Below are 27,980 nucleotides of genomic sequence, written 5' to 3' on the forward strand. Positions count from 1 at the left end.
TAGAGTCTGTCCTCCCATATCTCATTGTTAATTGATTGTAAGGTGTATTCTTACCACTGACCACCAATGTAAGTGGCACAAAACTGACAATGTAAGGGGTCCTTCACCCTTCATCCCCAATGTAGGAACGCACCAAGCTGACACCCAATGTAAGGGGGTCTTTCCCATATGACCATCTATGTAAGGGGGCACTAAACAGACACCCAATATACTGTAAGAGTATAAAGCCTCGTAAACATGCAACGAATTTCCGCCGACAGGTCGTCCGTCTTTTGTCCAGAGTGCGTGTCGGTTGGTTGGAATGTGCTCTAGACTGCACACAAATTTTTCCGTATGACAGAATTCTACTTCAGAAGTGATGTCATGTGTTGGATTGCTTTCTTTCATCTCTGAGCATGCCTAGCCTTGCTCATAAGATTTTTCCCCATCGAAATCTGTACTAATGAGACGAAAATCGGACGTGTTTTTATGGTCAACAAAAATTATATAGCCTGCACACCAGGATTTTTTTGGCCGAAAAGTCGGAGTCGGTTGTCGGAAGCATCATACTAACAAGCCGAAAATCGGCAGATCGGTGGTCGGACGAAATTTCCCGGCCGAATTTCTACTCGTGTGTACGGGGCTTAAAAGGCCAATGAGTACACCAAACAAAAGTCCTTGAGAGTCCAAAATCTTAAATGTTTTAACTAGTTACAAAAAAGAAAAGCAAAGGACAGCCAATGCATTTCAGGGGCCTCAAGCTCCCCCTTCATCAGGGGTAGGTGAAATGGCAGAGGGTTAGCTAGACTCAAACAATATTTAAATGGACTCAAAATAATAGACACTTCTGTTAACACCAGCATTGAATGTGGCTTACAGTATTGTATATCATCACCTTCAGCAGATAAGTCTGTTTAGGAATATCTTTGAGTCTATTTACATTCTGCCATTTCAATGGATGAGTGGCAAGTTAATAATGGCAGCCTTCCTTTTTTATATTTTATGAAATATTATAAGGCTTAACATTAAACGTGCTTACCATGGGTCCAGTTTTATTTTAAATCTGAACTCCCAGGATAATTTCACAGCAGTAAAATTACCAAAGCTCACTCCAGACCTCCTAAGACTAGCAGTCAGTGCCCAATATACAGATATGAGGTTGTAGGTAGAGGAGTGCCTAGGCACACTCACATACAAAAAAGTGCACTGCTATTTTTTGGGAGGAATTCCAGATAAAAGAAGCATTGTTCAGTGTACTGCTAAAGCACAATTAACATTTCTAGATGTCCCCTATAATGTAGCAATTCTTCCCCTTTTTTTTATTTCAGGCCTGCTTTAAATCCCATAGCCATTTTTTTAATTTTTTTTCAGACATCATCAAGTACATCAGCTTCATTTAAAGTCCAAATGTTGTAGCCTATTGTTAATATTGTGCATATGTTAATACAGCTCCATGTGTTCCTCTCTGCAGACATACACTGGATCTATATTAGTAGCAGTGAACCCGTACCAGCTTCTGCCCATTTACACCCCAGATCAGATTCGCCTGTACACCAACAAGAAAATTGGAGAAATGCCACCACACATCTTTGCCATAGCGGACAACTGCTACTTCAACATGCAGCGGAATAACAAGGACCAGTGCTGCATCATCAGGTGAGCCATGTCCCCATTTCATCCCATCTTGTCTGTGATGTTCACCTGAGGCAGGAAGGGGCTAGCAGGGCATGTAGGCATCTGCTGGCCGCGGTACATCCTCCAACTTGAAAGTGGCACCATGCATTTTCTTAAGGTTGGCAGGAATCCAATGGGGAAGGAAATGTTTTCTATCTTGGGCTTCTGGCTGCCATCTTGGGGAGGACAGTGATTGTATTGGATACTGAAGTCCCTCAAGATTTGTGTGGCCATTTCGACAAAGGACCCAATAAATATAAAGGTTGACATGATTTGGTGCACCCACAGTGAGGCAGTAAGGCAAGGAGAGAGCTCTGCTGGGTAGGAAAAGCACAGCTATAGAAGTAAGGCGAGGTTCTAGACAAGCAGGGACATGTAGGCCTCCTTTTTAGGACACTGCATTTGTCCTGCCATCTTGGGAAGGACAGTGATTGTATTGGATACTGAAGTCCCTCAAGATTTGTACGGCCATTTCGACAAAGGACCCTATAAATATAAAGGTTGACATGATTCGGTGCACCCACAGTGAGGCAGTAAGGCAAGGAGAGAGCTCTGCTGGGTAGGGAAAGCACAGCTACAGAAGTAGGGTGAGGTTCTAGACAAGCAGGGACATGTAGGCCTCCTTTTCAGGGTGTCCCTACTGCATTGGTCCTAGACAATCTGCCTCTGGCCATTATATACAACAAGGACCTAGTGGAACCCAGTGCCATTTACTTTACCACCACCCATCCAATGGAGGGGAAATTGTAAGTGGATCCTGTAACACTGCTATGTAAAGTCTACCTCCCTACCAGTCTTCTGCAGACAAGAAGACTAAACACCCTACTGATTTTTTGGTGCTAATGTTATATTGAACTGTTGTGCCTTGATGATTGTCTGTTGAGTTTTGTTGATCTCCGCAACAAAAAAAAAATTGAATACAGTTTGCAAAACTGTGAACACTTTTTTGCTTCCAACTTCCACCATGGCTATTACTATGAAAGCGTCTTACCCATTGGTGTCCACCCTATATCATATTGTACATTTATATGCTTTATCTTGTTGTCAGATGATGCACTGTACCTGGAAACACTGAATGTTAATTCATACTGTACTTTTATGCTTTTTATAATGGAAATAAAACTTTAGATTGTAAAACAAAAAAAATAAAAAATAGACAGGCTCAGTCTCTCCCAACATGCAGCTGACATTAGGCCTATTGCTCTAAGAATCGTGTTTTTGTTGCCCACAGCCACCAACAAGCTGCCAACTTTCCTTTCTCCGGTCCTGGACTTAAAAATGAATGAAAAAAATCAGATTTTTTTAGCCATCTGCAACAAAAGCATTTACCCTTTGAGATACTTTTTCTGTCTAGTGTTCCCACAGAGGAATGTGGCCAAGAGATACCTTTCCAACTCTCTTGGGAGCTGATATGCACAAATGGTCTGGGAATCAGCAATTTGGCCATAAGGTCCATTTTACACCTGTAGGTGAGAAGATCTTTGATAATATGATATACACTATATTGTCAAAAGTATTGGGACACCTGCCTTTACACACACATGAACTTTAATAGCATCTTAGTAGGTTCAATATTGAGTTGACCCACCCTTTGTAGCTATAACAGCTTCAACTCTTCTGGGAAGGCTGTCCACAAGGTTTAGGAGTGTGTCTATGGGAATGTTTGACCATTCTTCAAGAAGCAAATTTGTGAGGTCAGGCACTGGTGTTGGATGAGAAGGCCTGGATTGCAGTCTTCACTCTAATTCATCCCAAAGGTGTCCTATCGGGTTAAGGTCAGGACTCTGTGCAGGCAGTCAAGTTTCTCCACTCCAAACACACTCCTCCATGTCTTTATGATCCTTGCTTTGTGCACTGGTCCAAATCATTTGGTGGAGGGTGGATTTTGGTGTGGGGTTGTGTTGCAGGGGTTGAGCTTTTCCCCTTAATCCAGTAAAGGGAACTCTTAAGGCGTCAGCATACCAAGACATTTTGGACAATTTCAGGCTCCCAACTTTGTGGGAACGGTTTGGGGGATGGCCTCTTCCTGTTCCAACATGACTGTGCACCATTGTACAAAGGAGGAACTTGACTGGCCTGCACAGAGTCCTGACCTTAGTCCGATAGAACACCTTTGGGATGAATTAGAGCAGAAACTGCGAGCCAGGCCTTCTTGTCTAACATCAATACCTGACCCCACAAATGCGCTTCCAGAAGAATGGTCAAACATTCCCATAGACACACTCCTAAACCTTGTGGACAGCCTTCCCAGAAGAGTTGAAGCTGTTATAGCTGCAGAGGGTGGACCAACTCAGTATTGAACCCTACGGACTAAGACTGGGATACCATTAAAGTTCATGTGTGTGTAAAGGCAGACGTACCAATACTTTTGTCAATATGGTGTACCTATGATTGTCGATTGTTGCTGCCTTTTGCACTGTCACTATCACTAACTATTGATGCCTATAAATCAATATTCAAATGCAAAATAGGTAAAACCAAAGACCCTCTTTTGGATCAATTTAGTAAGCTCTTGATCAAATTCAACTCACCTGAAACAAGCGACTATAGCTGAAAATTGGTAAAGTTCATGCGGGTGGAGTTACAATGAAATTACAAAATGGCACCATCCCAGAAGCGAAAGTACAAAAATTGAGTCTCGACTGCTCACACTGAATGTATCTGTGTTGAGTAAGATAAGGGACTTTGAGTGTGCCATAAATTATACACTAAACAAAATGTAAAAATAATACACATGTTCTTTATTCTGTTATATAGTAAAATCTAGAAGTTAAAATTTTTTGCATAGAATCTAGAATAAAAGTAGTAAAAAACCTACGTTCAAAAGATGGAAAAACAGAATGAATAATATGATAACAATAGCAGCTCGCACAGGTCAATAGATAAAACCCTACAATAAAAATAAAAGAAAGTGCAGTGCTCACAAAAAAATTTATTAAATATTGTTAAAAAACATGTATATAGAATCATATATAGACAATTAATTCATATATAAAATTTAAATCAGATATAAGAAAATTGCATCAAATATAAAAAGATTGTGTATTTTTGTGGGATTGATTTGATCACTTTGCACAATCTTTTTATATTTGATGCAATTTTTTTATATCTGATTCAAATTTTATATATGAATTAATTGTCTATATATGATCCTATATACATGTTTTTTAACAATATTTAATCAATTTTTTTGTGAGCGCTGCTCTTTCTTTTATTTTTATAGAATCTAGAATATATGAGACTTGATACATTCAGAAAACATATCGTGATGTATGAGACACGATCAGCTATTGTTCACAAAACTTATAGCAGAAATTTGTTGATTGCTACTGATTGATCGAAAAAATCTGATTATAAATCAGATCGTTAAGCGACTGATTTTCATAGATCGTTTATATTTATAACTGATGTTTTTCCGATCAATATTTTCAGTCGATCCTAAAGTTCGATGGTGTGTTGAATTGTTTTGATATTTTAATTTATGCTGAACTGTATGAGCTTGCACATACTTAAATCAGTTCTTGTATTGCCACCTAGAAAACCCAATAATATGATCTCTAACAAGAGTTCCCCGCTCTGTCCGCCTGCTGCAGCCATAGTTAACCACTTAAGCCCCGGAAGATTTTACCCCCTTCCTGACCAGGGCCTATTTTGCGATTCGGCACTGCGTGACTTTAACGGACAATTGCGCGGTCGTGAGACGCTGTACCTAAACAAATTTGACGCCCTTTTTTTCCCACAAACAGAGCTTTCTTTTGGTGGTATTTGATCACCTGTGCGATTTTTTGATCATGCGCTATAAACAAAAAAAGAGCGTCAATTTTGCAAAAATAACAATATTTTTCACATTTTTTATATGAAATTCCCCCAAAAAAATTAAAAAATCAAACTTTTTTAACATTTTAGGCCATTTTGATTTATGCTACATATGTTTGGTAAAAAAAATCGCAAAAAGCGTATTTTGATTGGTTTGCGCAAAAGTTATTGCGTTTACTAACCACGGGAAAGATTTTTGTCATTTTTGTTGTTTTTTTTTCAATGCGTAATGGCGGCGATCTGTGATTTTTTTTTTTTGCGGGACTGCAACATTGCGGCGGACAGATCGGACCCTTGACTGACATTTTTGACACTTTTGGGGTTACCAGTGACCTTACTACAGTAATCAGTGCTATACATATGCACTGTTACTGTAAAAATGACACTGGCAGTGAAGGGGTTAACTTTTTTTTTTGAGAGGGAGGGGTTAAGTGTGTCCCTAGGGGCGTGCTTCTAGCTGTGATTGGTTGTGGCTTGAGGTGTAAGAACAGAGATCAACGGTCCTACATAGCAGAACCATATGATCACTATTCTTACACAGGGGAGAATGACATGAGGCTTGTTTACATTAGCCGCCTGCCTTTCTCCCGGTGTAACGGACGATTGCGAGTGCCCGGCGGACTTCGGGTCCGCCGGGCACACGCGCGGGGGGGGGGTGGTCCGTGAGCGAGCGGGAGCGTGCATCCGGCGGCGCGCGCTCGCTCCCCAGAGACTCACGGGCTAGTGACGTACCCCTACGTCACTTTGCCTGTGAGGGGCTGACTGCCGCCGTATATAGTCGGGCGGCAGTCGGCAAGTGGTTAAAAGGGTCACTGTTTGGGCTGTCCTCTGGAATATACAACAAGAGACCAGGCGGTTGATGGGGAAAGCCCAGGAACACTAAATTAAAGATTTCCGGTGATTTAGCTCACTCATGTCTACTGTAGAGATCACCTTTACACAGCAAGCCTGCAATGAGGTAGTCCACACACCCAGGGCCGGCCTCACCATGGGTCCCACTGGGTCCATTGGACCCAGGCAGAACTTTGAGAGGGGCAGCAAATTGATAGCCAAGATTTTTTATTTCCAGCAGTTTTGTGTGTCATCAGTTTGCGGCGCGTTACGGGCGGCATTTCCCCGTCTCATTCTGCTGTCCGTAGTGCAAACTGATGAGTATGAGGAGGCAGAGGGTCTCCTTCAGGGAACGTTCCTCACGTGATTGGGGTGTGCGCAATGACGTCAGACATTCAGACAAACAAAATAATACTGGAGTTTGTGGTTTGGAATTTAATATAATGGTATGTTATATAATTGTGCATGTAGACAAGGTGTTGTTGCATATAAATCTGACTTCCAGATACATTTAATTTTAGTTTTAATTATCATGATCTAAAATAAAATTGTGGGGGCCTTTTGGTGGGCGTGATTTTTTTTATGGGGGGGGGGGGAGTGGGCATTTCATTTTCGGACCCAGGCAGCGCAATGTCTTGGGCCAGCCCTGCACACACCAGAGCACATTTGATCCTGCCCATGTTCATTCATCTTGAACAGAGGAGTTTTGCTGGCAGAAATCGGTATCAGCTCTAAACTTCAAAAAACAAAAGGTTAGCCTCCCAGCTATTCAAGATACTTTTTGGGTCTCCAGACACTCAAAGCCTGTTTTAGCAGAGACTGCATGCCATCTCCCCTCTATTCACAAAGACTTCTGACCAATCCCAGAGCAGACCTAAATCATATCTTAAAACGCAAATGGAATATATTTCAGCTTACTGATCTTTAGATGTAGTGGCTGCACTAGTTTTAGTTTTTTTTTTAACAACATTATACTGGCGCAAAAGGAAAGAATCAAGGACCCACCGGTTCCATAGAAAGGGATAATAATTGTAATAATACTAAACAATAAAAAGGGCAATTGACTATTAATGAAAGTCCATGAGTAAACTAAATCAAAGCCAAGGGTCCATATAAAACTGTCCATGCACAGTTCACTTGAGAGGCAGCCCTTGAGGCAAGCAAGAAGAGGGGACTTGAAAATGACTGTAGAGAGAACACAGGCGCCAATCTAAGTGCAGCATGAAAGGTTTATTGGGTGTAACACAAGGTATGGTACTCACAAACATAGCTGATATAAATCGTGATCCATGATTTTCATAGAATGAAAAACGTCAATCCAGTGCTGTATTCAGGATGGCCCTCCAGCAATCACAGCTTCCGCAGTCTTTGCCGGTTTTCACTTTCCGGGAAGTGACGTCAGGAGGAAGCCACCGTGCATTCCAGGACTCAGGAAGTGCCGGTAACCACCGGCAAAGACTGCGGGAGCCATGACCACTGGAGGCCATCCTGAATACAGCACTGGATTGACGTTTTTCATTATATGGACATCATGGATCATGCTTTATATCAGCTATGTTTTTTGAGTACCATACCCTGTGTTACACCCAATAAACCTACAGCTTTTTTTTTTTTCGCCTATATTTTCAATTTGTTATCCTGTGAATAACTTCTGTCCGTGGGTGGCTAAGATGTTTACTCTGTTGTATCTATAGAGGAAGCCATGATTGTCACTGGGGATGGGCTTAAGCATAAGACAAGATACTAGTCCAAACCCACCTGAGCTAGTCTTCCAGGAAGCTGTCACTGCAGACTTCCTAACATAAGGCTGGCCATACATTATACAATTTTCTTCTACAGTTTTCCTTTAGATTTACCAAAACCATATAATGTGAAATCTAAACACTTTCAATTCATATGCAATCAGGCAGGCACTTTCACTACATAGTTGAAGGTAAATCGAAAGGAAATGTAATAAGAAAATTGTAATTTATGGCCAGACTAAGTGAAGGAGGCCTTCCCTGCCCCGCAGCTGCACATATACAAGGGGCTTGCATATATATGGCTGTGGGGTGGTTAATGCCTGCCGCTTATGATTGGTGATCTGCAGTGACAGATTCTTAAGGTGGGTTTGGACTCCTGAGCTCATCTCTAGTTGTCACCCATGCTGAACCTCAAACATGCCCACCCTTGTTCATCTCCATTACATGGGGGAATGATAGCACTAGTAGTTTACATAATACAAATAAAGTTATTTTTACTTTCTTGTAAGCCCACAAGAAGTGACAAGGACATGACATTTCTGGTAAGATCAACAGGTATTTTCTGTAGTCACTGAAAATGTTCATGTCATGGAAATAAAAAAAACCAGTGTAGCCACCACATCTAAAGGCTGGTAAGGTGCAATATGTTACATTTTTTTGGTTTTAGATATGCTTTAAATTACACCCAAGGTGGGGGAAGAATGTGGCCAGTGCTTAACCCCCTGCTTTTGGCTTCCCAGATCTCTACCACCAAAATATCTCATAAACCGCCAGGCAGCAGGTAAACCCCATCCAAGATGCTGCCCTGGACCACGTGGAGCTGTCTGTCACACTACTCATAACTGAAATGTTGGTTGAAAGCAGATTGGCCTTTATCAGTCTTTGACCAAAGGTTTATTATGTAATCCTCAGGGTCGCAGATGGATTGTTGTCCCGCATTTGACGTGTGCTTGGAATGCACACCAAATTCAGGTCAGCAGATTCTCATTGAGTTCAATGGAGTGGTGTGGATGACAGGTCAGAGGCTCTGTCTGCCCTGGTCTGCGTTGCATTTCTTCAATGGATGCAGCATGTCCTAACGAGGTGTATTTGGATTGCAGGCAAAGTTTCCTTTTTCTGTCAAATGCTGTGTTTTGGGTTTGAAGGCATGCCTTTGAGCAGTGCTGTGTTTGAATAGATAAGGCTGAGTTAGACAAGAAAGCCCATCCGCAGGAGCCCTTATGCTAAAGCCTCTTAAAAATATTGGTTTACACAGGATCTTGCTGACAGCAAGATTCCACATAAAAAATTATCTATATGCTATACGAATGCAGTGTTTCTTCCAATGTTTACATACATGCAGTGTAAATACACCCTATTGGTTGTTGTAGCTGCTCAGATCCACCATGTGCATAGCAACCATATGTAGCCAGTGGTGGCACTGCTATTGATAACCCACTATTAATGTTTACATGTTGGCCATGATTTGGTCATTCATGCATAGGCAACTGCGCATTCATGTAGGTGGGGTGCAGGGCGGTGCGGCGGCAATAACACACACAGTCCAAGTACGATGAAAGAACTTGTATTGAAAAAATGCAAGGACAGTTCACAATAAGCCCGGTAAAAAAAGTTTAATGGAGTGGTGTGGATGACAGGTCAGAGGCTGTGTCTCCACCCACTCTACCCACTTGCAAAATGCGTGCAAAGCCTGAAAGCCAGACCCTTAAATAGGCTCTGCCTGACCCAAGATGGCTGCTAAATTCACATAGGGTGGCAGCATAAAATTGGATCACTTTCCTAGTGACCCAGAAACCATAGAGGAACCATGTTCTTTTTGAATAACTTTTGCAGGTGTACTCTCTTGAACTGTCAGACAGCAGTACCAGTCACAGTCAGCGAAAATTGTGTTTTCCACACCAACCAGCACCAGTCACCGACAGTAGCTTTCTCATGTACCAGGAGATGTCTACAGCACCTCCCTGCACAACTGATGCAGTGACAAAATGTTCTGTTAGCAGCCTGCTGCATGGTCTGTCTCCCAAAATGTCTTCATCACATCTGCCTGAGCCTTCCTCTCTTCCTCTCCATCCAGCTCCTGTGATCCTGGCATATGTAGTTCCACCACTAATTTTAAAACCACAGCAACAACTCAGGGATCACTCACTCACATCCTCCACAAATCTCAGTACTTCCCAGCAGGCTCTTGCTAATCCCAGCATTCACAGCAGTCCGCACACCTTTCTCTGTGTTTCCTGAGTGGTGGGTGGGTTTAACTGGGCTGCTCACTGCAGCTTTTCCTGTCCCTCTGTCAGCTGCAGAGGGGCATTAAGGGCAAAAGAGGGAATAATAGACAGTGTAAGCTGACAGCAAGGCCCGGCAAGGGAAGAAAAACCTAGACGGAGGGCCAACATGACAGGGTCAAAAGGGGGTTTGGAGTAGTAATTTAAGGAGGGTTTAAAGGAAATAGTAAAGGGATACTTACTGGATTGGTGGAGCGTAGGGAACAGGTGGGGCTTAGGAGTCAAACAGTAGGAGGGTCCTGGAGAGGTCTTCAATCATGAGAGAGACAACGTCGGAACAACTTCCCACCCTCCCTCCCCTTTTGTTTGTGGTTACGTTCTCGTGTAATTTTGGGCTGTTTCCATGAGTGATATGTCAAGGCAGCTGGCAGGGTACAAGGTCCTTGTATGTGCTTTATTTGATAAATGAAAATTGGTAGGGACCCGTCTTGGGTACGGCTCCCTGTGGTTTGTCTGGGTTGTATCTGCTAATAGTGGTGTTGTCTCCGAGTCTGTGTTTTGCAGCTGGAGGCCTAAGTTTGGTTAAGCAGGTACGTGAAGTAGTGGTGCCTACAAGGACCTTGGGGCTCCAAATTTCAGAATGTACTAATGTTGCTGGTATGATTTATATATGTTATTTATACAATTTGGTTTAATAAAAGGCTGCTTTGGCCATTAAACTCAAATTATGGTGTCTAGTGTTTTACTTGGTTAAAGAAATAAGGGAGAGTGTTGGTCAAGCAGTTTATAGAGACAAAATCATCTTTTATACCCTAGTCAAGTCTGGTCCTTATAGCTGCTTGCCCCCCTGCTGCCAGTACTGTGGACCAGGCTACACAATCTGATCACTACTCTCTCCACCATACTTCTGACTAATCCCAGATGTCTCATTCTGTTCTGGTCTGTTACAGCGGAGAGTCAGGTGCTGGGAAGACGGAGAGCACCAAGTTAATTCTGCAGTTCCTGGCGGCCATCAGTGGACAGCACTCATGGATAGAGCAGCAGGTTTTGGAAGCAAACCCAATCCTAGAAGGTCAGACTGTGGTTCTTATTGTCTCTTCCTATATGTTAACCTGATAACTCGATTAGACTTCACACATTTGCTGTTCCTTCCTCAAACTTGAGTTTTGCACTTTCAGCTTTTGGCAACGCCAAGACCATCCGAAATGACAATTCCAGCCGGTTTGGAAAGTACATTGATATTCATTTCAACAAGAAAGGAGCCATTGAGGGGGCCAAGATTGAGCAGTATCTTCTGGAAAAATCACGGGTTTGTCGACAGGTAGATGGAAAATTTTTTCCTTTATACCCATTAGGGAGAAGCAGTTAGTTGTACTTCCTTATTTGTTTTTTCTCAGTTGTATTTCTACATGAAAAGATGGAGGAGAGGTAATGGTGAGAAAGGGCTGATTCGCATAAAGGCGCTTTTCCACTGCATGGAACCGAACGGTTCGGCTCGCTTTTGTGCTTTTCCACTGCTGGTACCGCATGGTATAGTGTAGGAACGGTTCGGTACAGTATGGTACGGCGACGCTTTTCCACTGCATGGAACCGAACGGTACGGCTCTCAAAAACAGTACCACCTCAATTGTGGTTCCAAGAGGTACCATACCCGGTACCATATCCCACAATCCTTTGCATGCAGTCACTACTAGCCACTGATTGGTCAGAGAATCCCACCCACCCCGTTGTTATCCCACCCACTTAACTTTAGTACTACTTTAGTGGAAAAGCAAACCATACCGTACCGCCCCGAACTGTTCCAACACTGTACCATGCGGTACCAGCAGTGGAAAAGCAAACCGGGCCAAGCAGGGCCGAGTAGAGCCAAGCCGGTACTTGCAGTGGAAAAGTGACATTTACAGCATACGCCCATGCGAGGAAGGCTGCGTTAGCCCGCAGGGGGATGCCCAGGTGTTCCACTCATCCCTGTGCAGGCAGTCACATTCACATCAATTGGGATGCAGCAGTTGCACGCATACTGCCTCTGCTAGACATCTGTGATGATGCGAGCTCAATGCCCCAAACAAAGACACTCTGGGGTTGACTTACTAAAGACAAATAGACTGTTCACTTTGCAAAGTGCAGTTGCATTCTGCAAGTCCAGTTGCTGCAAAGCTTAGTAAATGAGGCAAAGCTTCACTTTGCAAAGAATACCCAATCACATCCCAGGAAAATACAATTAAAAAAACAGCTTGCACATGATTGGATTATTGAATTTAGCAGAGCTTCTGCTTATTTACTAAGCTCTGAAGTAACTGCACTTGCAGAGTGCAATTGCATTTTGCAAAGTGCAAAGTATATTGGCCTATAGCAGTGATGGCGAACCTTGGCACCCCAGATGTTTTGGAACTGCATTTGCCATGATGCTCAACTACACCGCAGAGTTCAGGAGCATCATGGGAAAAGTAGTCCCAAAATATCTGGGGTGCCAAGGTTCACCATCACTGGCCTATAGTATGTAGCACTGTTCCAGTAGGGCTTGGTGTGTGATGACTTCTTGGGTCTCCTCTGATTACCTGCAGACAGTCACTTAAGGACAGTTCACACATTCATCCTTACTCCCAATGGCTTATTACTCAATAATCAGTCCTGGGGTTTTGGTTTTTGGTATTTATTGTGGAACTTGGATGGGAGAAGGGAATAGTGACATACTCCAACTTGAACTTTTTACAGTTGATGAGGACAACCTCTCACTTGGCCTCACCAGGTTACTTGTGGAAGCAGACATACTGCTTTAACCATACTGCCACTTGTATGGGAAGGGTTAAGTCTTCTTGCTGTCTCCAGCAACAGACTTGATGCACTACATTATCTTCAGGACACTCTCTAGCATCCCCTTTACTAACACCAGTTAGCCCCCCTCAGGACAGGTCCCATGACTGTACTCACTGTATGCAGAATAAGATCCTTCCAGTGTCTCCCTTCCAGTCAGCTCTGTGGGACCTCCGAGTTCAGTGCCTCTCTAACATTTAGGCCCTCAGGTCGACCACCTGAGGCTGCGTGGCATTTTCCACAGAGGAGGGGCATCTGCTCCTCCCTCCAGGACCCCGCTCTCCAGCATAAAAGACCCCTAGCACATGTGCCCTTGGCATTTATGCAGTATCCCAGAATGCACTGAGGCACTTTCCTCTGCCAATCACCAGGGTTGTACTAAATGCCTGTGCACTAATTTGTCAAGTTCCCTCCCAATGTCCAATATGCCTCCCTATTGGACCAGTGTGAAACACTTCAAACAAACTGAGCTGCACCTGAGCACCATGAGCAGACCTCACTAGCAGATCCTGCTCTCTGGTAGGCAGAGAACGATCTAGATTTACCTGGCAATCTTTCTGATAAGAAGAAAAAGATCCAAAACTATATTCTCTCTCTAACACCTACCTAGGAGGTTGCTACAAGTAAATCAACCGCTGTTTGATCAGAAACATGCACCTGCACATACAGATGTCAAATTGGGAGCAGTGGCTGTGTCCCAATTCACATGAATGGGTTTGCCTGCATGGGGATACACAGAACACCTGTTTATCTGTTTATCCCCATGTGGGCAGATGTGGCCCTGGCACGGATGTACGCTGTAGTACGCCCATGTGAATGAGCCCGTACTCCTACCTACCATATGCACAGAACCTTACTTTATAATAGTAGAAACAATAACAGGTACTGCCATACTAGCATAAGTGCTAGGGTTATTTCTGCTTTTGGATGCAGGAAAATTATAAACAAAAAAGAGTGTGCAAAATCTCTGACCAATGCAATGAAAGCAAACAATAAAGTGATACAAATAATATCAGCATCAATAAATAAAACCACCAATAAAGTGGAAAAATAAAGACATATTCAATATAAATCAAACAATGATATAATAGAGATGAAAGTCCAGTCCCAATGGGATATATAGGGCTCCATTAGGGGGCCAATATGAACAATCTTGTGTGCAATGAAAGTCCACTCCCGAAAGAATATTTCAGGGCTCCACTAGGGGGCCAGTCTGAAATCTTGTGTGAAGATGAAGTGCCACAGTTCCAGGTGTTTTAGTCCCAACCATCTCAGACATAGATATATGAGTTTCCTTACTGGATATCCAGGATCTCCAGATTGTAAGAGATCACTAGCATAGGATACACCAAATACAAATCACAACATGGTATGGTAGCAACCTCCATGCCTACCAGGTCCTCCGCTGGGTGGCTGGAACGCGCAATTCTTCACAGTGAGATTAAGCATCTCAGGGTAGCAAGCACACAAACACCACACTGCTGTACACCAGCAGGTGTGATGACATCATAGGCCGCTAGCTCCTCCCTATGAGTTTCGTCTATGCAAGGGACATCCTCAGGGGACATAAAGGAGGTGGTTTGGTGCTTTAAATCTGCTTTTTGCCTGGCAAGGGTGAGCTGGGCACAGCATCTCCTACACATATGCAACCCCTGTACATTATTCCTGGAAAAGGGGGCATCTCTTCCCTCAATAACTCTTAAATATTAATATATTAATTCCTAATTATATACTTAGATGCAGATATAAATGCTTTGTTTTTTAGGCTTCAGATGAACGAAATTATCATATTTTCTACTGTATGCTGAAAGGGATGCCACCAGATCAGAAGAAGAAGTTGGGTCTAGGAAAAGCCAATGACTACAACTACCTCTGTATGGTAAGTGGGTATAGTGGTTGTTTTGACCATAGGAAACAATGCCTAGGGTAGCAATATTAGACGAGGCATCACCAAGCCTCAACATTTAGAGATTATAAGACCTTCTTCTTCATTTTGTTTATTTTTTTCTGTACACCAAGGGACATTTGTGGTTAAATTCTGAACTTTCAGTTAAATGCATTCCAGGTGCTTTAAACAAAGTTGTACAAGGTCTTACAGTAAGTGTGACAGACCCAATCAGAACAGGGGCTTTTGGAGAGGACTAGGGGCAAGCCACCTACCCACTGATTATGGCCCATGGAGAGAGCAGATCATTCTCCAATGATGGACAATAATGTAACGGACGCTGAGAGCAAGGCTTGGATTAATTCTCTGAATAAGGACAATAACGCTTCCCTTCTGGAGCGGATGGAAAGGTGTAATATTATGTTGTACAGGCTAATGGTCAGAGGAAATACGGTGGCCCTCCTGCAGACTGGGTTGGAGAGGCTCCTTCACTTGGGATAGAAATATTTATCAACCATAGTCCTCAGGTGATCTATGAAGATAAAGTAATTTCACTGTATGAGACTGCTGGGACATTGTATGTCTTCTGTTGACTTGTCTAGTGGACAGAATGCACAAGTTTGTGTCTCTCCCATTGTTAACTGGGTCACCCATTGTTTCGGTCTATCCGCTAGTATTGTGTCCACTGTTGTTATATGTTTTTTATTTAGATTACTCTGTAATTTTGATCACTGTTAGTTGTTAGCTGTTAATTTGATTGGTGTTTGAAGTTTGCATTGTCGTGCTAATATCCTAAAGCGGGGAAATGTCCTCCTGTGGGGTATAAAGTATGTGTCTGAGTTTCAATAAAGAGTCATTCCTTTCGTTCTATCCCAACATCTTCTCTGTGAGGGATTCAGTGACGGCTTGTGTATTGAGGGCGCAGGGGCGCTTCCCCCCCCATCCATGCATCCGGCCCCCTAATCTGCATGCAGGGGCGCCGGACGCATGGAGCTTAATGTTTTTTTTTTTTTTTTTTAATCACCTGATTAGAGCCAGAGGCTTTAATAGAGTAATGCAAAAGGTGGTCCCGGGGCGCAGAGCAGTGCACCCCGAGCCCACCCATTGTGTGACAATAGCGAATTAAAAATTCGCTATTGTCACACAGATCCTCCTCCTGGCCAATCAGGAAGCCGGTTTAATACCGGCTTCCTGATTGGCCGCAAGACAAACCCCATGCCATTGGCCGAGGAGGAGGTGGGAGCCGGAGGACTCGAGGAGAGTGGAGACGCGCCGCCGGGGGACACAGTGAGGAGAAGCCGCCGTCGGGACTGAAGAGAAGCCACCGCTGCGGCTGCTTCAGGGCTCCAGTTCAGTGCACCGGTCTCGGAGGGGGCCCACACTGCATTGAAGGGGGCACGCACGCACGCTGGTCTCTGCATTGAAGGGGGCATGTAAGCTGGTCACTGCATTGAAAGGGGGCATGTACACTGGTCACTGCATTGAAGGGGGCATGTACGCTGGTCACTGCATTGAAAGGGGGCATGTACGCTGGTTACTGCATTGAAAGGGGGCATGTATGCTGGTCACTTCATTGAAGGGGGCATTTACGCTGGTCACTGCATTGAAAGGGGGCATGTATGCTGGTCACTGCATTGAAAGGGGGCGTGTACGCTGGTCACTGCATTGAAGGGGGCACGCTGGTCACTGTGCATTGAAAGGGGGCACGCTGGTCACTGTGCATTGAAAGGGGGCACGCTGGTCTCTCTGCATTGAAAGGGGACACGCTGGTCACTCTGCATTGAAAGGGGGCACACTATACCTTATTTACTGAAGGCCCCTTTCACACTTTTGCGACCTCAAAGTCACGCAATTTTTTACAGCGTTTTTTTGCCGCAAAGCAATGCCTATTACATTTTTCTGTTTGCGCCCCCCAAAAATTTTGAGCACCAGCCGCCACTGGTGGGATGCTTGGGGTAAAAAGGGATGGTATACGCTCTTGGTCTGCTCGGAATGGTTTGATGGACAGAAGGCACTGTTTGGCAGAAGGAAGCACCCAAGCAGGGTGCTAAAGTGGTTCCGTCACAGTTAGTTTTTTTCATAAATCAGCCACAGCCTGAGTAGAAAAGCTTGTTGCCTGGCAGTGGGACTCTTGCCATCTGTGAGGAAGCAGTGGTCACTGCAGAGATGCAGAACATCCCTGCTAAATCAGACCTGTAGCCCTGCAATCTTTGCTAATTAAAGAGCTCTAGCACTGACTCAGTAGAGGGCCTCTGTAGAGAGATCACTGCTTCCACACAGGCAGCAGGGGTCCCCCTCTGCAGCATGTTGGGAGAGACAAGTTTCGGCTACAGGAAACAGGCGGTACAAATTTGCACACCTTTTGTTTTAATGCACCTGAAATGTATTTGGCAGATTTAAACCCATAATACAGTTGGGCTAATTCAGGGGGGCACAATACGGGTTGCATTGAAAACAGTGACTCCAATAAAGGGGTGCGTATTTTATTGAGGTTGAGAAGCAGCAGAAGTTTTATTTCAGGTGATAAAGTTGTATGCAATATAAAAATTGTGCGTTTGGGGATCTGGAGGTTAGGTTATTGCTAATGGTTTGTGTAATTGACATCCAGAGAATGGAAGCAGCAAATGGTGTGCATAGGGAGTAATGAACCAGGGGGATGAATAGAGCAGATGATATTGAATATCCAATCATAGGATGGAAAGGTTAGATACTTAAAGAAAATCAGTCAGGGATGGTTGTAATAATAGTGTTGTCTTACCTCTCAGGGAGGTTTAATTGTGCTGTTGTTCACTTTTTTTTAAATTCTGTCTGAGCCGAAATGGCACTTCAATGTCAGGTTGTACGGACCCCCATGGAGGCTGGCCTGCATCCTTTAAAAAACACTCTGGGCTGCTGGCAGCCAGGGCTGTGTTAATGCATGGGCACCCTTGGGCAGTGTCCAGTAGTGTCCAGTAGCCCCAAGTGCATGGAGGCCCCATGAAAATTTTGTATTACAGTATATTTGCAAACTGTCCCGGATTTGCTGGGACAGTCACGCTTTTTACTAAGCTGTCCATGGATGGGCCAGGCAGCGTCCTGGAACCTGTACTGTGCTCTCCTGATCTCAGTATACCCTCCTACCCCCCCCCCCCCCCCCGTACTGAGCCCTTCTTACATCTGCCACCCCCCCTAAACCCCCATACCGTGCCCTTTGTGTTGATTAGTCTTTGGTTTATGCAATGTTTTCTTATTGTTTAAAATCAATTTTATTGACAATACTAATAAGTATATGTTTAAATATATCAGCTATTTATACTTTAATTTTTGAGAGTAGGTGTGTAAATCTGGGCAGGCTGGTAGGAGCCCCAGTGCATTACTTTGCCCGGGAGCCCATGATGCTATTATGACTGTCAATTTACAAAACTTTTAGTTTTCTTTTATGTAATACATACAGCAAATGTACTATATGACAGTAGTCTGAGTGTCTATTATCAGCACTGACCTCAGGCCGGAGACAGGAACCTGACACTGCTACTCAGACAGGGATAGAATACAAGTAAATAATCAAAAAATGTAATAAATACAAAATAAGACTCCACATTTACACATTTTAGAAAGTGGAGATTATTGGCTGATTATTATAAATGCCCATTGGTGACCCATTGGTGACCCATTGATTCTGTGTAAGACCTTTGTAGGTTGGTCAGTGCAGGGACTGACGGAGAGGCTTCAGAATGCAATGAGAGGTAGGTGAGCTGATCTCAAGCATTTGTAACAGTGTGTACTGAGGACAACATGTGATATGCCCATTTTTTTTCTTGCAGGGCCACTGTACAACTTGTGATGGTAGAGATGACACTAAGGAGTATGCTAACATTCGCTCAGCCATGAAAGTCCTAATGTTTACCGATACTGAGAACTGGGAGATCTCCCGACTCCTTGCTGCCATACTGCACATGGGGAATCTTCGTTATGAAGGTAATGACTAATCCAATGCTCTGCTATCTAGGGTTTCAGTATTTAAAAAAAAACATTGTTTATCCTAGGTGTCATTTGCAGTTGTTTAATTGCACCCATGTGGTAATGGTATTGGCTGTAATTGAGAAATGTCACTGGTTTTCTATTGAATAAATCTGTTGCATTCTAAGTGATGTCACTGGTCTCTAGTGAAGGGATAGGCTGCATTCTCAGTGATGTCACTAATCTCTAGTGAATGGATAGGCTGCATTCTCAGTGATGTCACTGATCTCTAGTGAATAGATAGGCTGTATTCTCAGTGATGTCACCAGTCTCTAGTGAATGGATAGGCTACATTCTTAGTGATGTCACTGGTCTCTAGTGAATGGATAGGCTGCATTCTCAGTGATGTCACTGGTCTCTAGTGAAGGGATGGGCTGCATTCTCAGTGATGTCACTAATCTCTAGTGAATGGACAGGCTGTATTCTCAGTGACGTCATTGGTCTCTAGCGAATGAATAGGCTTCATTCTCCAGGATGTCATTGGTCTCTAGCAAATGGATAGGCTGCATTTTCAATGATGTGACTAGTTGGGTAGGTTGACCTCCACTGAATGTTATAGGTGTCATAACACTATGGGATATGCCTGAGGTTATGTCAGTTTTGGTCTAGTATTACCTCCTTCATGGAAACAAAATTAGATTTACCAAATATATGTACCCGCGCCAGGTATCTTCTAGGAGACCTGAAACAGGAGGACCTTGGTGCCTCTCAAAAAGTGTTGACTCGTTTCCTCTTCTTTTATGCTAAAAAAGCTATTTCTCTGTGCTGGAAGAGGCCAGACCCCCCCCCCCCCTTGCTTACAGATGTGGGTTGACCTGATTAATATTGCCCTGCCTATGTACAAAATTGCCTATACTGCAAGAGGAAGCTCAAAGAAATTAGATAAAATCTGGTCAGGTTGGACCACCACAGTCTTGGGAGATATAGAAATTTTAATGGGACTGTACCCTGTCTGATTTTTTTTTTTATGTTTCTAAAATACCATTCCCACTGATATTCCTCATCCTAATACATCAATTTTCATGTTTCATGTAGTATCTTCAAATTATCTTTATTATTTTTTGCAGCCCGAATGTACGATAACCTGGATGCCTGTGAAGTAGTTTATTCCACCTCATTAACTACAGCTGCAACACTACTGGAGGTTAGTTGCACAGAATGTATAATTCTGATTCTGGTGCTGCTTTATAAACAGAGTGGAAGAGGTTTCCCTTGCAGTGTCAAAAACATACATACAAAAATGAACTCCATATAAATAGGTTATTATGGGACTCTACAGCATATCAACTATGGTAGTATAGATTGAATTATTCTTTACTGAAAACAAAATTCAGGCCCCACCCACAATGATACTATACCCATTTCTGCAGTGACACTATATTGCACAAATCCTTCACTTTCAAGCCTCTGATAAGGGACGTGTCACTGCCATGATGAATCATTCTCTTAGCTCTGTTAATGATGTGAAATGAGACTGCTGATCTAAGCCCCCACGCACTTGTCCACTAATGGCCAAGTCAATGACACACTAGTCTTCTGTTTACCACAGCACCCATGCTCTTGTCTATTGACTGCTCCCTGGAACGTGTCTACTGTTGACCTCAGCACCCATGCTCTGGTCTAGTAATGGCCACAATACTTGTGCACTGGTCTACTGATGACCACAAAACTTGTCCATTGGTCTACTGATGGCCACAAGAATTGTGCACTGGTCTACTGATGGCCACAAGACTGGTCCATAGGTCTACTGATGGCCACCAAACTTGTGCACTGGTCTACTGATGGCCACACGACTTGTGCACTTGTCTACTGATGGCTACACAACTTTTGCACTGGTTTACTGATGGCCACAAGACTTGTCCATCTGTCTATTGATGGCCACAAGACTTGTGCACTGGTCTACTGATGGCCACAAGACTTGTGCACTTGTCTACTGATGGCCACACAATGTTTGCACTGGTCTATTGATGGCCACAAGACATGTCCATTGGTCTATTAATGGCCACAAGACTTGTGCATTGGTCTACTGATGGCCACAAGACTTGTGCACTTGTCTACTAGAGGCCGACACGACTTGTGCACTGGTCTACTGATGACCACATGACTTGTGCACTGGTCTACTAATGGCCACAAGACTTGTGCACTGGTCTACTGATGGCCTTAAGACTGCTGGTCTTAGCCCTCATGCACTTGTCCACTAATGGTAAGTCAATGACACACTAGTCTTCTGTTTACCACAGCACCCATGCTCTTGTCTATTGACTGCTCCCTGGAACTTGTCTACTGTTGACCTCAGCACCCATGCTATGGTCTAGTAATGGCCACAATACTTGTGCACTGGTCTACTGATCACCACAAGACGTGTCCATTGGTCTACTGAAGGCCACAAGACTTGTCCATTGGTCTACTGATGGCCACAATACTTGTGCACTGGTCTACTGATGACCACAAAACTTGTCCATTGGTCTACTGATGGCCACACGACTTGTGCACTGGTCTACTGATGGCCACGAGACTTGTGCACTGGTCAATTGATTGCCACACGACTTTTGCACTGGTCTACTGATGGCCACAAGACTTGTCCATGGGTCTACTGATGGCCACAAGACTTGTGCACTTGTCTACTGATGGCCACAAGAATTGTGCACTGGTCTACTGATGGCCACACGACTTGTGCACTGGTCTACTGATGGCCACACGACTTGTGCACTGGTCTACTGATGGTCACACGACTTGTGCACTGGTCTACCGATTGCCACATGGCTTGTGCACTGGTCTACTGATGGTTATGGCATGGTTGTGGTTTACTGCTCCTATGAACAATGCATGTCTATGAGTTGGCTAAGAGTAATGCACCCCCTGCCTGGCTAATATCTAATCTCATCAAATGACTCCGGGAAGTTTGAAAACGACTCTTGTAGTGGGGCTCCCCCCTGCAGTGTTAGAATTAAGCACTCATTTTTTGGGGGTTTCCTCCTCTCCACATGATTGGTTTCCAGAACCCACTTTCCATTGGTGCTTCATCCCTCAGTTAGAATATGATGTCATCAAAAGTAGAGTAAGTAGAGTAATTATTTAAGCTTTGAAAATGAAAAATAGAAGCTGATTGGTTGCGATGCACAGCTGTCCCAGATTCTAGTTGCTCCAGTTTTGCTAAATTCCCCTCACTGTAATTTCCTTTTAAATTTCCCTTTTTTTCATCCATCTCAGTGCTGCTGATCTCCTGTGGTTCCTTTTCATGCACTTTACTGCCTACATGCACTCCAATGATGGCTGCATGGTGTCAGCAGTGGATCTTACCTGTGTACTGTGTGTTGAAACGGCCATCTTTGTTGGTGACAGGTTGACAATGCAGAAGAGCAACAGGGAGACAGTGACAGATTGTTGCGACCCTAAGCAAAAACCCTTTATGCCAGGGTCGCCAGATTTTTTTTTAAAAAGTCTTCAAATTTAAAAAAATAAAAATTACTTTTAAGATGATATTGACATGGTAAAGCTTATATGATATTTTAGTGATTGGGTTTACATATATTTGTGCAGGTGGAACCTCAGGACCTCATGAACTGCCTCACGAGTCGAACGATTATCACCAGAGGAGAGACAGTGTCCACCCCTCTCAGCATGGAGCAGGCACTGGATGTCAGGGACGCCTTTGTTAAGGTATTGAAAAGGCCATCATATGTACGTCTTCGGTAGAGATTGGCCAAACACCCCCTTGTTCAGTTTGCAGCAGAACCCTTGAAAAGTTCTAACCCGAACAGCGAACCCCATTAAAGTCTATGGGAGCCGAACAGGAAAAATCAAAAGTGCCCATTTTCAAGGCTTATATGCAAGTAATTGGACATAAAAGGGGTATGGGGGTCTGGGTACTGCCCTGGGGGACATGTATCAATGAAAAAAAAATATATTTTTAAAAACAGTGATTTTAATGATGCTTAAAGTGTAACAAAAAAAAAACAAAAAATTCCTTTAAATAAAGTGCCTTGGGGGTCCCCTTAGTCTGCCTGTAAAGTGGTGCATCTGTAGCATATATAGAACCTGCTGTAGCAAAAATTAAATTTCTAAAGAAAAAAAACATTTGAAATGACTCGCGGCTGCAATTGCCGGCACCTAGCTATTGAAAAAAAATAAATAAACAAAATTAAAAGAAAAAAAAATGGCGTGCCCCTCCCGCAGAAACCATACCAGACCGTTATTTCAGCCCACAAGTCAGGAAAGGGGGGGGGACAAAAGAGCACCCCCCTCCTAAACGATACCAGGCCACATGCCCTGGGGGGTTGGTTGCTTTAGGGCATGGGGGGCTCTGCCCCCACCCCCACCCCAGAGCACCCTGTCCCCATGCTAATGGGGACAAAGGCCTCATCACCACAACTGTGGTCAGTGGTTGTGGGGGGTCTGCGAGCAGGGGCTTATCGAAATCTGAAAGCCCCCTTTAACAAGGGAATGTCAATGGGCACTACCCATTCACCAAAAAAGTGTCAAAAAGTAATAAAAACACAGAGACAGTTTTTGAAAATTCCTATATTAAAAAATTGTGTCCCCTAGATGTAATTCCATCATCAATCATGCTGCTTGCTGCTGCACACAAACAATAAAATAACAAAAATGCTCCCGTCATCCATAAAGGCCGGCCACCTACTGCAAGCTCCACCGTTTGACATTTCTTAGATAGGTAAGGGCGGGCCATCTGGTTACGTCACCTGGTGGCACTGCCCCCCTTGAGATGTCACGGATCGGTGCATACTGGGCCGGCAACATTATAAGGGGGCAGTGCCACCAGGCGACGTCGCCAGGTGGCTCTGCCCCTCACCTATATAAGAAATGTCAAAATGGCGGAGCCTGCAGTAGGGGGCCAGCCTTCATGGACAACAGGAGCGGTTTTGTTTTTTTATTCTTTGGGTGCAGCGAGTGGCATGATTGATGATGGATTTACATCAAGGACACTTTTTTCTTTTTTTAATAAAGGAATTGTCAAAAACTGTCTTTGTGTTTTATTACTTTTGACACTTTTTTGGTGAATAGGTAGGGGTACTATGTATCCCATACTCATTCACATAGCAGGGGGGGCAGGATCTAGGGATTCCAGATTCTGATAAGCCCCTCGCTCACAAACCCCCACAACCACTGGCCACTGTTGTGGGGATGAGGCCCTTGTCCCCATCAACATGGGGACAAGGTGCTTTAGCGTTGGGGGGGCAGAGCCCCTCCTGCCCCAATGCACCCACCCCCCATGTTAAGGGCATGTGGCCTGGTATAGTTCGGGGGGGGGGGTGCTCTCTCACCCCCCCTCCTTTCCTGTCCTGCCAGGCTGCATGCCTGGATAGGGGTCTTGTATGGATTTTGGGGGGACCAAAGCTGTCATCAGGGAAACCCATTGACAGCTAACGACTTATCGGTTGCCAAGGACGCGGCAGCTGGCTTCCCGGCCCTGCTCCTTAACAACCATCTTATACTGCGCCCTGATTAGGCAAAGCTTTGCCCAATAAAGGCGCAAAATACACTGTGCAGCGTGCAGTGCATTGCAGGGCATTCGGTGGAGCAAACAACCGCCAAACACCATGCAAATTCCAGTGTTGGACGAACAGACTGAACAGCCAATGTTCAGCCTGAATTCATGCTTGGGCCAAACCGTTCACCCAACACTAGTCTTCAGTTTTTGTTATGCATGACGTTTTGTCTTGCGCAAACATTAGAAGGGTGAGTGCGACACAACAAAATAAACTCCGGTGAGAATTTATCTTTCACAATAAGAGGTAAAGAAGCCAACATATTTCGGGGGCTCAGAGCTCCCCTTCTTTAGGGCTAAGAAACAAGAAAACATAAAATAATATAAACTTAGGATCTAAAACTACAAACACAAAATCTATTGTAAAATAACTCAAATACAAATAAAATGAGATATGTACTCTAAAAAAGTATATATTGTTCTGTTAAAAAAATATATCATACTGGAAATAATGTTTATAATCATATGTTAAAATAAATCAGCAAAAATTGTGATAAAAGGCTGACAGAGAGCATTTATGTGGGACTGTGGGAGGAAGCATGGAGCTCGAGCACATAGCTGGATAAGGAGGTGAGATTCTATGATGAGTCTGTGTAAGGCAGCAGTGTGATGCAGAGTTTGTGTGTGTGTGTGTCGGGGGGGGGTAGGATAAAGGAGGGCAGAGAGCCGGAGTATTGTGTGTATAAGGCAGCAGTGTGATCCAGAGGAGGGGGCACAGAGAGCCGGAGCAATGTGTGTACAAGGCAGCAGTGTGATCCAAGAGAAAGGGGGCAGAGACCCAGAGCATTGTGTGTATAAGGCAGCAGTGTGATCCAGGGGAGGGGGGCAGAGAGCCAGAGCATTGTGTGTATAAGGCAGCAGTGTGATCCAGGAGAAAGGGGGCAGAGAGCCAGAGCATTGTGTGTATAAGACAGCAGTGTGATCCAGGGGAGGGCAGAGAGCCGGAGCATTGTGTGTATAAGGCAGCAGTAAGATCCAGGGGGAGGGGGGCAGAGAGCCGGAGCATTGTATGTAAAAGGTAGCAGTGTGATCCAAGGGGAGGGGGGCAGAGAGAAGGGGCATTGTGTGTGTGTATAAGGCAGCAGTGAGATCCAGGGGGAGGGGGCAGAGAGCTGGAGCATTGTGTGTATAAGGCAGCTGTGTGATCCAGGGGGAGGGGGGAAGAGAGCCGGAGCATTGTGTGTAAAAGGTAGCAGTGTGATCCAGGGGGAGGGGGCAGAGAGCCAGAGCATTGTGTGTATAAGGCAGCAGTGTGATCCAGGGGAGGGGGGCAGAGAGCCGGAGCATTGTGTGTAAAAGGCAGTACTGTAGTGTGATCCAGGGGGAGGGGGGAAAGAGCTGGAGCATTGTGTGTATAGGGCATGTGAAATTCATGTTAATGGTCCTTGGGATTCAAAATTGTGAGTTTAGCGGTCCATGAGGTCCAAAAGGTTGGCGACCACTGATCTAGAGAACATAGCATTTTTATTTATAACTAATAATTAGGTTATTATGTGGTTATTGTTAATAGTTTATATTATTTTATTGAAAAACAAGAACCCCTGAGGAGTGGGACTTTGAGCGGCAAGAACCAGGACTTTAGAATGAAGTATATAAGTTTATTACAAAATTCACATAGAATATAAAAAACAAATTGACAGGGACATGAAAAGCATGTATCATAAAAACATGATCATAAATACGTCTTGGGACAGAGAGAGTCTGAGATGTCTGGACCGGACTAGACGCGTTTCGGTCAGATTGCCTTTCTCGATAGTCCAGGAAACACCAGAGCTCAGACAGATATGCAGAACCTCTGTAGATTCCAGGACGGAAGACCATGTAAGTGGATCTTAACGGGTTATGAAAAAACCTTCAGGTATCTTTCACCGCAAGTGATAGGTGCCGAATTGGCTGGGTCTATATAAATAGACCTAGAATGGTATATATGTAAGGGCTTCAAAAGGGAAGTTACTTGGTTATGAACCAGGTTAAAGAAGGGATAAATATTAACTTCACAAGTGACAGTAAATGGGCCCCCCGATCAAAATTCCCACGAGGATCTCCAAATAGGGGTCCACAACACAGGTCATCTGTTGAGTTGGAGTTAAGTAGAGATATCTCCAGATAAATATAGTGCTGGGCGTATCCAGCACTTTGTCCCTTTGCAGCCCTGTTCAGATGGATAATGGCGGTGCGATTATTTTATTGTATCTTGTTTCTTAGCCTTGATGAAGGGGAGCTCTAAACCCCTCGAAACATGTTGGTTTTTTAATTCTTTTGGAAAAAAATGCATATATATTGAACACATTCAAGTCTTGTGGTGCTCTCCTCCTTCTAATGTTCCCCAGATTTCCCCAGGGAACCTCTGGGACACCCTAGTTGACAGGGAGCTGCCTCTGAAAGTTGGATCCTTATTTTTATTTTCACAAACTCTGGGGTCCAACGTTCCACCAACACATATCTAGTCTTGTGTGAAAGCAGAGCTGCAGACTAACATCACCACCATATCTCCCAACTGTCCCTGATTTTGAAGGACTGTCCCTGATTTCGAACAAGGTCCCTCTGTCCCTCTTTCCTCCTCGTTTGTCCCTCATTTTGATCTGATCTATATAGTTGTATATAAAATGCACTTTTTATCTTTCAAAAAGTGTTTCCCAGTGCCAAATCTTTCATCCAATTTCTAAATGGCTGCATTTGTAAATTTCAAAAGCCAATAAAATAGTGGTAAAAAAACACTTGTGGGGTTTTTTTTTGGTTTTTTTTTCTTTAGGAGGGTGTGGCAGGGGGTGTGTCCTATGCCTGCATACTTTTGCTAATAGGTGTCCCTCGTTCCCATCTCAAAAAGTTGGAAGGTATGATCACCCCTACAAGACTTAACTACTTGATGTCTGCTCTATAGCCGAATGGCGGCTACAGCACGGACCTGAATTGCCGGGAGGGCGTACATTGACGCCCAGCTCGTTCTGTGATCAGCGAGTCCATGAGACTCGCCTGATCACAGATCGGGGGGGTTCCCGCCCCCTTACTACATGATCAGCTGTCAGTCAATGACAGCTGATTGTGTGAAGTAAACAGCAGCCGGCAATTAGCTGTTTTTTTCTCCTCACACTGTCAGTGTGAGGAGAAAAGAAAAAAAACTATCGCCGACTGCTGTCAGAGGGACATCGGTCCCGAAGAGGAGAGGGATTATTTGTGCCCCCAGTGCAACCTACCAGTGCCCACAAGTGCCCACCAGTGTCACCCACCAGTGCTACCTACCAGTGCCCACCAGTGCCACCTACCAGTGTCCACCAGTGCCATCTGCCAGTTCCCACTAGTGCCACCTACCAGTGCCCACTAGTGCCACCTACCAGTGCTCACCAGCATCACCTACCAGTGTCACCTATCAGTGCTCACCAGTGCCACCTATCAGTGCCCCATCATGTGTCCCCTACCAGTGCCTATCATTGCCCATCAGTGCCACCAATTAGTGCCAATCAGTGCCCATGAGTGCTGCCTATTAGTGCCCTTCAGTGCCACATACCAGTGCC

General features: G+C 44.2%; 1 protein-coding gene across 2 annotated transcripts in view; it reads left to right on the forward strand.

The window, feature by feature from the left end:
- MYO7A (myosin VIIA) overlaps positions 1-27,980 on the forward strand; it is a 299,552-nt gene that overhangs the window by 33,171 nt on the left and 238,401 nt on the right. For both annotated transcript variants that reach the window (XM_082245915.1, XM_082245914.1), the window contains exons 4-10: positions 1,451-1,635; positions 11,215-11,336; positions 11,443-11,585; positions 14,844-14,957; positions 18,767-18,920; positions 20,030-20,106; positions 22,503-22,622. In XM_082245915.1, coding sequence (XP_082102041.1) covers positions 1,451-1,635; positions 11,215-11,336; positions 11,443-11,585; positions 14,844-14,957; positions 18,767-18,920; positions 20,030-20,106; positions 22,503-22,622 — 915 coding nt within the window. The remainder of the gene's footprint in view (positions 1-1,450; positions 1,636-11,214; positions 11,337-11,442; positions 11,586-14,843; positions 14,958-18,766; positions 18,921-20,029; positions 20,107-22,502; positions 22,623-27,980) is intronic.

Source organism: Pelophylax lessonae (assembly GCF_965119305.1).
Source record: "Pelophylax lessonae genome assembly, chromosome: 2".
In the NCBI taxonomy this organism is placed as follows: domain Eukaryota; kingdom Metazoa; phylum Chordata; class Amphibia; order Anura; family Ranidae; genus Pelophylax; species Pelophylax lessonae.